This window comes from Jaculus jaculus, chromosome 4 (assembly GCF_020740685.1).
Source record: "Jaculus jaculus isolate mJacJac1 chromosome 4, mJacJac1.mat.Y.cur, whole genome shotgun sequence".
Taxonomy (NCBI): Eukaryota; Metazoa; Chordata; class Mammalia; order Rodentia; family Dipodidae; genus Jaculus; species Jaculus jaculus.
Window position 1 is genome coordinate 22,345,002 of NC_059105.1, and position 13,645 is coordinate 22,358,646.

At 50.9% G+C, this 13,645-nt stretch overlaps 1 protein-coding gene across 9 annotated transcripts in view; it reads left to right on the forward strand.

Annotated features, from left to right (window-relative positions):
* The window catches only part of Agap1 (ArfGAP with GTPase domain, ankyrin repeat and PH domain 1), a 526,342-nt gene extending 514,615 nt beyond the window's left edge, over positions 1–11,727 (forward strand). For all 9 annotated transcript variants that reach the window (XM_045148441.1, XM_045148443.1, XM_045148445.1 and 6 more), the window contains 2 exons: positions 2,128–2,383; positions 4,965–11,727. In XM_045148441.1, coding sequence (XP_045004376.1) covers positions 2,128–2,383; positions 4,965–5,168 — 460 coding nt within the window. In that variant the 3' untranslated portion in view covers positions 5,169–11,727. The remainder of the gene's footprint in view (positions 1–2,127; positions 2,384–4,964) is intronic.
* Positions 11,728–13,645: the final 1,918 nt, after the last annotated feature.

Sequence of the window (13,645 nt, forward strand, 5' to 3'; positions counted from 1 at the left end):
CACTCTTTGGCTGGAGTGCTTGAATATTAAAAGGAAAATTTAATAATTGCAGTTGACCAGAGTTCCTCTGTTAAGTTCTCCAGTTACCCCTGGATGATTTGGCAATGACGCTTCACATCAACTGTAGCAGAATAAAATCATCTGATTTTAGTGCCTGCCCCAAAATGAGAGTTAGCAAATTGGAACTTGGAAAATCTGGATGTCTCCTACATCATAGCGCATCTCATTGTGTTCACGTTTTGCGCTGTCTCGCCTGTGGCTTATGAATCGCATCAACAAGCATGTAACGTGTCATGAACAGGGTTTGAAGACCCTACCAGGTTCTTTGTCTTGTTCCTAACGGGGGCCTTCTGGGGTGTCTTCCTGGGGCTCGTGTCTCTGCCCAAGTGGAGACGTGTGTGAGGGCTTCTCCGCTGTTTTTGCGGGAGCCGGTCAGTCTCAGCTGCAGCCAAGAGTTTGTCCTGGAAATCTCTGGATGAAAAGAGTTGGGGGTCACTCCGGGGTCACTCACATGTACCAGGAAGTGAAGCAAAACTAATCCAGACTTACCCCTGGAAGAATCTGTTTGCCTAAGTATTTAAAAACAGATTAGGGCTAACCCGACACTGGATCGCCAGGCGCAATGTAAACATAGGAGGAAAAGGTGTAAAAGAGGCTTTTCTTTGGCAGCAGAAATGTCATGAGTGATGGGTTTTCTTTCTAGAGGGGGGTGGAAGCCTAAGTGATTCCTCCCTGTGGTGGTAGCTGTGTACCCCGATTATTGTGTGGAGAGGACTCTGGACTTCAGGAGAACCCATTGTGAATCAGTATCATACCGAAGTCTGTAATTACGGTCTCCTCATCTGTGGAGGACTTCTCTCTCTTCATCATGCTCATCAAGAAGGCTGTGCCCAGGCCTCCCCTCAGTGCACACCCCAGGTTATTTGAAAAATGTCAAGAGCTACTTATCAAATCTCCCATTCTCCTTTTTAAAATGTTTTGCCTCCCCCTTGTTTTCCTCCCCCTCCCCACCAATGCCTGGAGGATTACCACATCCCTACTTTTCCATCCCTTTCTTTCCTGCCCCTCCCCCCCCCCCGCACTTTCTTTACGAGACCAGCCCCTAGCCTCCATCCTTCGTACCCCAAAGAGCACAGGGTCCTCACTTCTCCTAGGGCCTTCATTAGGGTCAAAAATCCCCACCTTGCTGGGGGATTTTCTTCATTTTCCCTCGTGTCCCCTCCTCTTATACCCTAATCCTAGCTCCCTTTCCTTGTGACAGCAGACTTCCCGGTCCCTGCCTTATTTCCCCCTGAGGGAGAATCCCAAATCTGGCTCCTTTCCTTCAGGTTGGGAGGTTGGGAGCCAGCACTGTGCTCTCCACCCCTCCAGTTCATGCTGTCCTCTACCCCTGGGCCCCCTCTGGCCCCAGGGGCTACGTGCCCCTTTCCTAGACCGGCCCTGGAATACACTCCCTTGGGACCCCAACTGTTCTTTGTCCTTTAAAGAATTCCTAACATTCAGCTGCCTCCAGCCCTGCTTGAATGTCTTTTCTAAACCTCTCCTACTAGCTGTCCTTCTTGTATAGTATACTGTAGTGTTACCTTCCCCTCGGAAAGGCGGGAGGCCCTGGTCTCTCACAGTCTCCCCCCCCCCCCCCAGGAGAGGGGAATGGATAAGTTAAGAGCCCAGAGGACACAATGCCCTCAGGTGAGGACAGCAACACGCTTTCTCGCCCTGGTCTCTCGACATTCTTCTGTCCTTGTTCACAGCAGCCCTGAGTCTTTGGGCAACAGGGTCTGTCCTTGCAAGGTGCTGATGCAGGCAGCAAGGTGTTCAGAGCCACAGCTTCGGAACTGCAGGAGAAAGAACCCAGGGAGCACTCCCCGGCCACGATAAGGGAGATAGATAAGGGAGTCTCACACCTTGAAGGCTCAGAAGCCCAGCAGAGCTCACTCAGACACCCCACAGGTTCCCTCTCTGAGGCTCGGGACTAGGCTGGAAAACAGCTTTTCTAGTAAGTTCCCTGAGGGTGAATGTGGCAGGCAACCAGGACAGCACTTCTGCAAGGGAGCTCCCCTGTGCCAGATGCAGACCTGCCCTTTACCCTGCCCAGTTGTGAGTGTTCCTATCTGGTGGCTCTTGCAGGGAAGAGAAGGAGAGGTGGATCCGAGCCAAGTATGAGCAGAAGCTCTTCCTGTCCCCGCTGCCATGCACCGAACTGTCCTTGGGCCAGCACCTGCTGCGTGCCACCGCTGACGAGGACCTGCGGACAGTCATTCTGCTGCTGGCCCACGGCTCCCGGGATGAGGTGAACGAGACTTGCGGGGATGGAGACGGCCGCACAGCACTGCACCTGGCCTGCCGCAAGGGCAACGTGGTCCTGGCACAGCTGTTGATCTGGGTAGGTGGCTGGCAACATGCCAATGCCTGGCAGAGTATGGAGCCACTGTGAGATCTGTCCGCATTATTCTGCTCTAGCGGGCCTCTATCTCTCTAAGAGGGGGTTCGGGCCACACACCTGCTGTCTAGACTTCACTGGTAAGGGTATAAAACAAGCAGGTTTCAGGGAGGGCTGGATACAAAGGCAGAAATGAAGCCCATAGAACATAACCTCCTGATATGGGGACAGGTAGTCCCCCTTTTAAAGCATTTGCTAGATTTTCTCAGATTTGTCTTTCTGATCGCCCCTCAATTCAAGTGCGGAAGGTAGACGACCAGCTTCTCTTTGCCACGGTCTTCTTGGTAGCTGGGAACATATATAAGTTACTTACAGGCCTCCCATTGCCAGACCTATAAGCTCTTACAAGACACAAAATTACTGGGTACTAGGCTTAGGGATCTGATGTAGTGGAAGAGTGTTGAACAACTTCATATGGACTATTTCAACTAATTTTTTAAATTCATATGGAATTTGAAGTTCTTGTAAAGCTCAAATGGCATTACATGTTTGTGTGGAGAGAGGCCCTGCCTGTATGGCCCAGCCTGTTTTGAGATACCCATTGGTGCCACCCACACCCTGAGGAACAGCTGCTAATGTGTCTCCGAGGGAGGGAGTAATTTTCACCAAAAGTGGAAGACAGTGCCCGGAAGAGAATCACTCTGCCCACACCTCCCCTGCCTCCACCCTGGTGGCAGAAACCCAGCTCAGCCCAAAAGACCTGAAAAGTGATGTAAATTTTTGTTTTCAACCCACTTGTCCAATAATGACAGTGGGGGAATTCCACCACTCAGGTACTGAATCAGAGTCAATTCAATACCAGCTAAGTAGTAGTTGTGTTTAGTTTGCTTGGGTTACAGTAATAAAACGCTAGAGCCAGGGCAACTCACACTGCTGACACGGAGGTTCTCACAGCTCGGAGGCGTCGCGGGCGGGCTTCTCTGAGGGTCCTCGCGTTAGCTGCAGAGAACCTTGGTGCTGTGAGTTTCTTCTGCAGCGTGCATCCCCCGGTGCTGTCCAGGATGCCCATCACATTGGATCTGCGCACATCTGATCCCATTCTAAAGCATCAGGGTGGCTAGAACTTGCGCATAGCAATTTGAGGGACACAGTCCAGCTGTCAAATTGCGTTCATTTCCTTCTCAGAGTGGCTACAGCTCCTTGAATTGGCAGTGTTCTGCAGTGACCTGAGCATTCATAGATCCCCACACACTGAGTCAGAGAAGTAGAAGTGAACCTCCCTTTTCACAAACACGACACTTGAAAGCGCGCGCGCGCGCGCGCGCGTGCGTGTGTGTGTGTGTGTGTGTGTGTGTGTGCGTGCATACATTTCTGCAGGTTGGAGATGGAGCTGGGGGGATGTAAGGACTGGGCAGGGCTGTTCCACTGAGCTCCACCCCGGCCCTGGTGTGCATGTCTGCAGTCAGGATCTCCATCTTAGCACTATTTCATGCAGCCAGTGTCTTTGAATAAAATGTACAGCAACTGAAGACAAAGTGGCTGAGTTACACTCACATAGCTTTCAGGAGCCAGGCTTTACAGTAACTTTTAATAATCTAAGAAAATGATGACAGTACAGTGTTCAATAAAAGGGGGGGAAAAGCAGATTATTTGTGTGGATTTTTTTTTTTTTTTTTGAGATAAGGTCTCACTTTGGTTCAGGCTGACCTGGAATTCACTATGTAGTCTCAAGGGTGGCCTCGAACCCTCAGTGATCCTCCTACCTCTGCCTCCCAAGTGCTGAGATTAAAGGTGTATGCCACCATGCCCGGCTTTTGTGTGGATTTTAAAATCTATATTCACTTTTTGTCTGGTTGGTTTTTTTTGTTCGTTCGTTTGTTTGTTTGTTTGTTTGTTTTCCTGAAGTAGGGTCTCATTCTAGCCCAGACTGACCTGGAATTCACTATGTAGTCACAGGATAGCCTCGAACTCATGGTGATCCTCCCACCTCTGCCTTCCAAATGCTGGGATTAAAGGCATATGCCACCACACCGGGCCTTTTCTTTTTAAGATATGCTCTCTGGCCTTGAACTCAAAGCAATCCTCATCTCAGCCTCTCTGATTGCTGGGATGAAAGGAGTGAACTGACACACCCAGCTTTGCATTAGGGTTTTTTTGTTTGTTTGTTTTTGTCTTTAACCTCATTAGAAAGGGATGTGGCTGTGGCTCGTTGGCAGAGCCTTGCTTAGTAGAAGGCCCCGGGCCTGACATCCAGCGGGACAGAGGGGCCGCGTTCAGAAGGAAAGAAATGCCTATGCTCGCCCGGGTGGTTTCCCTGGTGTGTTCTTATGGCTCGCTTACTTACTTTCCACAGTTGCCGCCGAGATCCTTCAAACCTGATTTTATCTTTCCTCCTCATATTAGACCTGCTCATGTAGCACAAAGGGGAGGAGCTTAGCTGAGCACAGACCAGCTCGGGGCCTGGCACCACCAGTACTTGATGGTCCAGTTCCCTGCACAACTCTTGGGGCCCAGCCCGAGCCACTTGTCCCCTCCCGCCCTCAGCTCCCAGGGGATGCTAACTTGTGCTCTGTTGTTTCCTTAGTATGGAGTGGATGTCATGGCCCGAGATGCCCACGGGAACACGGCGCTGGCCTATGCTCGGCAGGCGTCCAGCCAGGAGTGCATCGACGTGCTGCTGCAGTACGGCTGTCCCGACGAGCGCTTTGTGCTCATGGCCACACCCAACCTGTCCAGAAAAAACAACAGCCGGAACAACAGTGGCGGGAGGGCGCCCAGCATCATCTGAGCCAGCTCCTTTCTCCGCCACAACACCCTCCGGCCTCGTCTTGGAAGTCACAGCACGTGAGTCCCTTGGTCCCCTCCCTGTTCATGGTGGTCACCTCCCGCCCACGCCCCACCCAGCACACACAGAATCTCCAAACCTGAACATCCTCAAGGGGAAAAGAAGAGGCTGGAGGCCACAGAACCCCTCCTTTCCACAAACTCAGAAGCAACACAGGAGGGACCAGCGACCACGGGTCCTTGAAGATAGCACACTGCGGGAACCCCCGATTCTGGTGGCCTGGAGACCGAGCAGGGGTGCGGGGAGGCGAGGAGCAGGAGACAGGCAACTTTCCCGCACTGGCAGTTAAGCACCCCCAGCCCATGTCACCTCTGCCGATCGGAGCACTTGGATTTCATCTTTTCTCCGAGGGGCTTGACGGCATAAATCAGAAACAGGCAGAGTTTGTCGGGTCTGAAGCCCCTATGATGGTATGTGTCAAATCAGTTGTAGCTAATCTGTCCAGGGAGAATACTGGCTTCATTACACTTGTATAGTTGAGTTCTTCCAGCGTTACTGCTGTTTAATAGAACATGATTAGTCATCACCGAGAAGAAAGCAGATTAGCCGAGGAGGTAGTTACGCCGCACGCTCCGGTGATTGCCGCCAAGTGATTGCAGTGCTTCTGGAAGCAGCACATTATCCCAGACACGTTCTCTCGAGCCCTCGGAGCCCTCCTTTCTAAATTCACTGTCATAATTTAGTATCTGTTTAATTTTTCAGCCCAAAGAGAGGAAATCAGTTGCCGAGTGTTATTTGACTGCCGTCTCCTTAGTGCAAAAACAAAATGGAAAAAATAAATAAGAATAACTTGGAAATTCAGAGAGAAATCACATATTTGGCTGACCATAGTTTCTCAGATATGTTTCATAAACTAAATAAATACATAAAAGGCTATTTTTTTTTCCAAGTATAGGAGAGGTTTTTCTGTCTTTTGGCCAAGGTGAATGTGTCAGGCCTCGGTCTCTCCTGGGCCACATGGTCGCCATTCACCAGGATTCTGTCTTAGGTTTTTAGATAAGATGTGTGAAAATCTATTTGAATAAAAGAAGTTCATAAATATGCATTGATTTTTGTACAGACAAATGGCACCTCTGTTAATTTATAAATTGAACTGGATGTGAACTAATAATGTGCAACTAGTTGAGATAAGAGGGTTACAGATCATTGTTCATGGGAAATATTCCCAGCAGTAAACACTTCCATTAATGTGATGCACGGCTTTCTAAAGGGAACGTATCAGAATAAGATGGTGGCACAGTTTTCTTATTAAAATCAAGAAAGGCGAAGAAAAAACAAAGACAGTAGCTTAGAAAGGGGGACAGGAACATGTGAGTTCTCATTCCCAAAGGCAAGACGTGGTTCTGTGGCAAGAAGGGGTGATTTTCTGAACACCAGAGCCAGGGGCTTTGCAAAGATGCCTCCTGAAAAGCCGCTAATGGTGCGGGCACAGTCTGGCTCCAGAGAACTGTAGACTGCGCGGCCAGGCCCCACTCTAGCACCTTGTCTGATTTGCTCGTATGGTACACAGGGCGCTTCTGATACCAGCCATCTGCAGCAGGGTGGTCAGATCAGAACCAAACTATGGCACACACCTTAGGTCAAAAAAGAAGAAGAAAATGGGGCAGCTTTTCTGGAGCTCTGTGGCAGTGTGCCAGGAAGAAGGAGCTCTAGGCTGATGTAGCCAAGTCCAGCAACCCCAAACCACAGCCTCCTAGCAGCTCCCAGAGACGTTCCTGCTCTCATCTATGAAACCTTATATTTTGTAAGAGTTTTTCCTCTTCTTTCACTTTTTAAAAAAAAAAATTTTAAGTAGGTAGGGGAAAAATAAAGCTTTACACAGAATTTATATGTGAGTAAGTGTTTCATGGAGATTTCTAATCTTAACTAAGCTTGTTGGAACTGACCAGTATCCAAAAATATCACAGGTGCAAAGCCACAAGTCTGAGACCCTTGACCACAGCCCCACGATCTCTCCTTGGTTTATAATTCTGCGTTTCATCACTGTGTAGTTATTTTAAATGTGAATAGAGAAAAAAATGTCATTGCCTATTTTTGAAGAATACATTAGCATCTAATCCTGCTCCACGCATTCGCCTCCACGTAGCCTTTACTGTCGGCTTTTCTGTAGAGACCACAGATAGAGTATAAATGAAATTCTTAAATTATTTCATTGTAGTTAATTCCCACTATAGGAATGCTTTATCATAGCAGAGCCTACTTTTGAAAAGAAATGGAATTCCTCATGAAGCTTCTCTTCAGGATGTATATGAGTGTGTACATATTATTATATGTGTTTATAATATAATATTTTCCCAGATGACTCATGTCTCACCTCACCTTCCCTATTGAATGCTCCATTTTCCCATTGCCTGCCCTTTCTCTCCATCACTGAGATGTCATTAACTCCTCCCTAGAAGACAGAGCCCCTCCTCTGGTGTTTTCAGTCGTACTGACCTAATCTAAGAGCCCGCCCACTTTCAAGAGCCTATTTGGGGAACACATAGAAGAAAAGCGATACTTGGGGCTCAAGGGTTTTCTGTCCAGGTAAAGGAGAACGGTGGCCGTCCTGTGTTTGTATTTCACTATCACACCCGAAGTCCTTTCCCTACCAGTGACGTTTTGGCTCCCGCTTGAAAGCTTACGAACACCAAGGCGAGGTGAAGTGAGGAGCCGGGACTGGTGTTAGAAACCGGCAGCGTGGGAAAGCAGTCCAGGTTTTGTGGGTCATGTCCGTGTTCAGTACAGGAAGCGATGACGGGAGAAACTCCCACCACAGAATCACGTGACCTTCCCTGTTGAGGACAAAAGCTCTCCCTTGATGAGGAGCCGGTGAGGAAGGCAGGCCGCGTGCCCTGGGATGACCACGTACCCCTCCTCTTGCCCACATCAGGCAGCCCTGCCGCCTAGCCAGGCAATTGCTGACCTGGAAAGTGCAGGGCCCAGACCAGGCTTCATTTCTTTAGTGACCAGGAAAAAAGACCTTGAGTGCTATGATTCTGACCCCGTCCAAGCAGACCTCTAATACTCGGGTGTGCAGGGTCTGACCAAGCCCAGCATACCAATCACGGCCCTTTGACATCCTAGAGGTGAGCGGTAGGGGGTGGGGGTGTGGTAAGTGACTCATCCTCCTCTGGTCCCCAAAGCAAGAGCACTGAGATCTCCCCCAGTCAGAGGACACTGTTTCTATGGCCAGAACTTTAGGCATTAATGAACGAGCTCTAACTGACTTGCTTTTTTATTTCATTCACGGCACTGGGCATCAAACCATGTGATCAACCACTGAAATATATCCCAACCCAAGTCCCTCTTGCCTCTAAGCAGCATCACACCCGAGATAGATGGGTGGATGGGCAGGAAACCAGGAGTATTAACCAGGAACAGAAATGAAAGGGCCGGGATGAGGCTTAATAGCAGGGCACTTGCGTGAACCCCTCTCAAGCCTGCCCATTTCTCACACTGTCTCCTCCAGGTTTTTTAGTTTTTAGCTTTTCCAGAGTACTAACGTCCATTTCAAGTGTCACTCTGGCCTGAGACAAGTCTCTCCTACCTTGTGTCTGTGTTGTTAGCTCGTGAGTCTTGTGGTCACCACGAGGCTGCTGAGGGACACACACATCCCACCCTCGTTTGGTGTCCCGGTCCTCCACCCTTTGAGCTTGCTGACCCCCGGCTGTCCCAGTACGACTCCAGTGCCTGCATCTCCTCCAGATGAACTTGGTGACTGAACCGTGAACATTCAGCCAAGCTCTCTGGAGCATCCCCCTTCTCTGTCAAGGCCTTTGTGTCTGAACTTGCTGAACCTGCCCGAGATGTGCCGTCCCCACCCTTCCTCCCTGCATGCAGGACGTCTTAGGACTGAGGAGAGGCCTGTATCCCTGTCTGGAGAAGCAGAGTCCCACCGCAGTGTATGTGAAAGAGGGCGTGTGACCAGGTTCACAAGCTCCCAGGAGGCGAGGGTTTTCAGGAAACACATCCATACCTTTTGACGGGCACCCCGTCATCTACTCTTTCTCTATCCCTCACACCCCACAAGGTCGCTGAGGCTCTGCTGAAAGTCCTCTCGGTTGTATTTATGGCCTTCGAGCAAACAAATTGAAAAGCAGTCAGGAAGGAATGCAAATAGAAAAGTGCCGCCAGTGCACTTCTGTCCTTCAGAGGACACAGAATTTATCTCCACTGCCTCTGCAGAGTCTAGTCGTGTCCCGAGGCGATTTCCCTTCACCCCTCACAGAAAGCTCGGCTGGGGCTTTGGGCACCGCACCTGCACCCTTCTCTTCCCCACACGTCTCTTGGATCCCTGTCGACCCCATCTCTTCCAGGCATGGCTAGCATACCCAGATGTGTGCCGGCCACACAGGGGACCGGGGGACACACGTGGCCCTGCTGCTTCGTGTCTTGTCCGGATGAGGCCTTATCTTCCAAGCGCTTACGTTATGTGGTTTGTTGTTTGTTTTTTTTTTTTAACCAAAAATGTCACATTCCTACCAGTGGTGCAAGACAGAGCAGTTAGAGGGGCCAGGTGCTTGGGAGAGGGACCTCAAGCTTGTGTCCTTCGCTGCTGGGACTAACTGCGAGTCCCAGGAAGCAATGAGGCCCATGATTGCAGAGCAGTGCCAGGCAGTGGGGTCCCAGCTCACACTTCACAGGGAAAGATACCCCTGACCAGCTTAGGGTTAGTGCCCCAAAACGCCCTGTCTTCCCTGGCCTGAAACCAAGCTTAGAAACGACCAGGATTCTCCCCTTAATGTGTATGTATGCCTACTGCTTTTCAAACACAGGTTTGAAGTAAGAGGATATTTCCTCCGTAGATGATTCTGGAAAAGGGTTCTGTAAATGATGAGTCTTTGTGCCTGTAAGTTTTGGCAAGTTCAAGTCAGGCATGTTGTCACCAGTGCAGTGACCGCCTTCTGGAGGCAGCAGTATCATGAGGGTTTGTGAAAACCTGCCCTCCAGGTCCTTCAGAACTCGGTGCCAATCTTTCTGTAAAACAGTACCACTTGAGATTGGCTCCTATTTGGTAAAAACATTCGTATCTGAGGTCCTTCTCCCCCACGGTAGGCCTTGGAGCCTGAAGGGTGGGCACCTGGGACTGGCAGTCAGTCACTCATCGGTCCAAGGAGGAAGCCTTTGTAAGTGAAAGAAAGGTCGGCTCAGGACTTGTCTTTGTTTGGCCTGGCACGTGGCATCTTCCGGGGACCTCCCAGGTTTGTGAATCAAGTCATAGGTGGACTGTCCTGGGAAAGGTGACGATCAACCTAAAAGGCCGAGTGCAGGGAACTGACCTGCCTTTGCCCTGATGCAGGGGCAAGGGACAAGCCACAGGTTGAGAGTGCTGGAAAGACTGCCCATTCCCAGTTAGAAGAGCCCTTTGGTCCCGTAACACATAGCCATCCCCAGATCACATGGTACCCCAATTTCCAGATGCTGCACTGTCCACACTAGCCAGAAAGCTAATGGTAAAGGAGGCTGTAGAACCCACACCAAGAGAAGAGCTTGGCCGACACTGGGTTGGTCACGCAGGCATCAGGGCATAGTGGGTGTGAGGTGGGACACGTTGAAAGGAAAGACTGACGTAGCTCAGCGGTCAGAAACCTGGTTCGGACTCCTACAGAGATGCCATGAGGCAGTCCTCTGGATCCTCAGGGTGGGCAAGGAAGGGACCAAGGGTGCCGGGAGCTGGGGTCGGTCCAGATGTTTCTCCCAGTTCCTGCTCACAGTTGCACATCACGCATCTGCCCATAACCCCCAGTGCCCCACCAGGACCATGCTAAAAGCACACAAATGAGCAGAGGCCAGGCTGTCCCCGTTGCTAACAAGCAAAAGTTACATTCAAAACTACTTTGTGGCATTAAGAAGGGGACCTGCACCTTCCTATTGGAAATGACCCTCCTCACCTGAGAGGCAGCTCTTCATCCCCACACTCTGGTCTGGTCTGGTCTTTTCTAAGATGCCCCGAGCCTGGAGGACAGAGCAGGGTGGAAGGCCCAGGAGCTAGCCGGCCCGCCCCCGAGCAGCCCAGGAGCACGGGCCTGGGTCTCCCCACCTGCCCCCCGGCTCTTCCCTTCCCCCAGCCTGTTTGGTTCCGCATCTTACCACGAGAGCTTGGGTTCGAAAAGGGAAACTCCAGAGCAGACCGGGGGACATGATTCACATCTCCTGGGCAAGGAAGGCGGCCTCAGCCCACCTGAGAGAGTAGGAGATGGACGAGCTACAGGGCTTCTGCGGGGGCGGGGGAGGGGGGTCTCTGTTGTTTTCACATTACCTCATTCAGCGACTTTGTTTCTCGAAGACTCGATGACGCTTTATTTATATTGTTTGTACTGTAACGAACCATTTCCCTCTGCTTGTTGTTTCACACGACCTTGTTTGGATTAAATATACCAGTTTGTATTTTCCTGCCTTGGGATTTTCTGTGTCAGCTGTACAGTATTCTAAGGGGAAAAGAAAAAGAAAGCTGTGTGAAGTAATGGAGAGAGGTGGCTATAGTGTAGAGACCTCTTTCTAATAAAGAAGTGGAAACATGCCTACGCTGCCTCCGTGGAGTGTCTTGGTTGCCGTGGTGGTGGTGTCATTTGTCTCAACTGCTCAGGTGATCAGAGAAGAGGGGCCAACTGCTCCTGCAGTTTGAGTGTGAGGTAGCCTCCCGTAGGCTTTTTTTTTTTTTTTCTTGTAAATTATTGATTCTCAGCTGATGGCACTGTCTGGGGAGGCTGTGAAACTTCTGGAGATGGAGCCTTGCTGCAGGAAGTGGGTCACTGGCTTATACTTTCAAATTGCCCTCTGCTTCCTGCCTCCCAAGGTGAAAAGCCGGCCTCCAGCTCCAGCCACCATTTCTTCCCCACCATGAAACTGCCCCTTGAAACTTTAAGCCAGAAATAGACCCTTCGCTTCCTTAAGTTGGTCAGGTGAGTGTCCTCATCAAGGAGAACGTATCTGTGACAACTGCCTGTGGGAAAGTTGGCCTGAGAGAACCAGTGCCACAGCATGCCCCCCGGGACCCAGGAAGTGGGGCAGGCTCTTCCTCCACGGCTTCTTTCGCAGGCATGGAAACTCCAGGAAGTTTTGGGTGCCCCAGATGTATCTAGGCTCTCCCGTCTATCCCTAAGTGACAGGGATGTGGTGGCCAGCTAGAAAACGAAACCATTCCAGAACTCTATAGTTGATGCTGTCATTGTCTTGTTACTGGAACTTTCTCACACACCATACATCTTATCTTTACTCCCCACCATCAGAAAAGCATAAAGATGAAACTCATCCCGAGCACCCCCTCCGGGTCCTGAGCAGCGCACTAGGCCACACCCACCGGGACTAGGGCTGGGAGTTCATGGCTGGCCTCGGCTCCTCTCCCTTCCCGGGAGAGCCTTTGTGCAGAATGACCCCCCGACTGTCCCAGCCCTCTGCATGGGACCCCACACTCAGCAGCGTGTCATCCAGCACGCAGGACCGCATACATACCAGGTGGCATGGCACGTCTTCTGGTAAATGCGTTCAAAGCAAGTGATTCAGAGCACTCGGCACACCACCAGGCACCCTGGTTTCTGTCTCTGGTACCAGATTCTCAAAACACCATAAATAAATGAAAGGTTTCATCTCACAAAAGAAGAAGCTGGGGTGGCCAGCAAGGGCTGCCCACTGGACACTTGAGAAGCCCTCTGGACAGGGCTTCGACCAGATGCTGTGACCTCATGGTCCCTAGAAGACCACCCCACCACACACCTGTGTCTGGGCGGGGGGACGGAAGGGAAGGGGCTCACGCCCGTCCCCCACACTGTGCCTCTTCTCCACCAAGCAGGGCCTCACAGGAACCTGAGATGGATGCTTGCCTAGCAGGTGGGCAGGGTCTAGTGACAGAGTGAGGGGACAGGTATGAGCAGGCAGCCACGGGCTCTGCCACCTCACACACACCCTGTGCTCAGCACATAGAGGCAAGGCAGCTTTGCTCTGCCCTGCCCTCCTTCCTTCCTGTGACCTGTCCCCACCCTCCCTCCAGCACTCTGCGTCAGCATGAGATACAGCACTGAAACAAACTGGTAAGGAATTAGGAGGCACCTCAGGTAAGGAGCAAAGCTTAACGTAGCCCAAAGATCCAACACTCCAGCCAGCTTCCCACAGCAGCCTTAACAAGTGGCCAGAGTGGGTCTCCCTCCCAGGAGACTTCAGTTCCTCCAGAGGCCCAAGGGTGGACATTGAATGAGCCCGTGCTCTGGGAATCCTGCCCAGGCCTATAGCAAAACAAAACTATTGAGATCATTTAGATCTTATAGCCAAATTGCTGTGCAACTTGAGCATCTGAGTTCAAATTCCCAGACCTTCCAGCAAAATCTGGAAGTTGCAGTGGGTTTCTGTAACCCAGTGTGCTTACAGCCAAAAGGGAGATGGAGGCAGGAGCTTCCCCTTGAGCCTGAAAGCCAAATAAACCTTTTTTCCCACAAGCTCCTCTT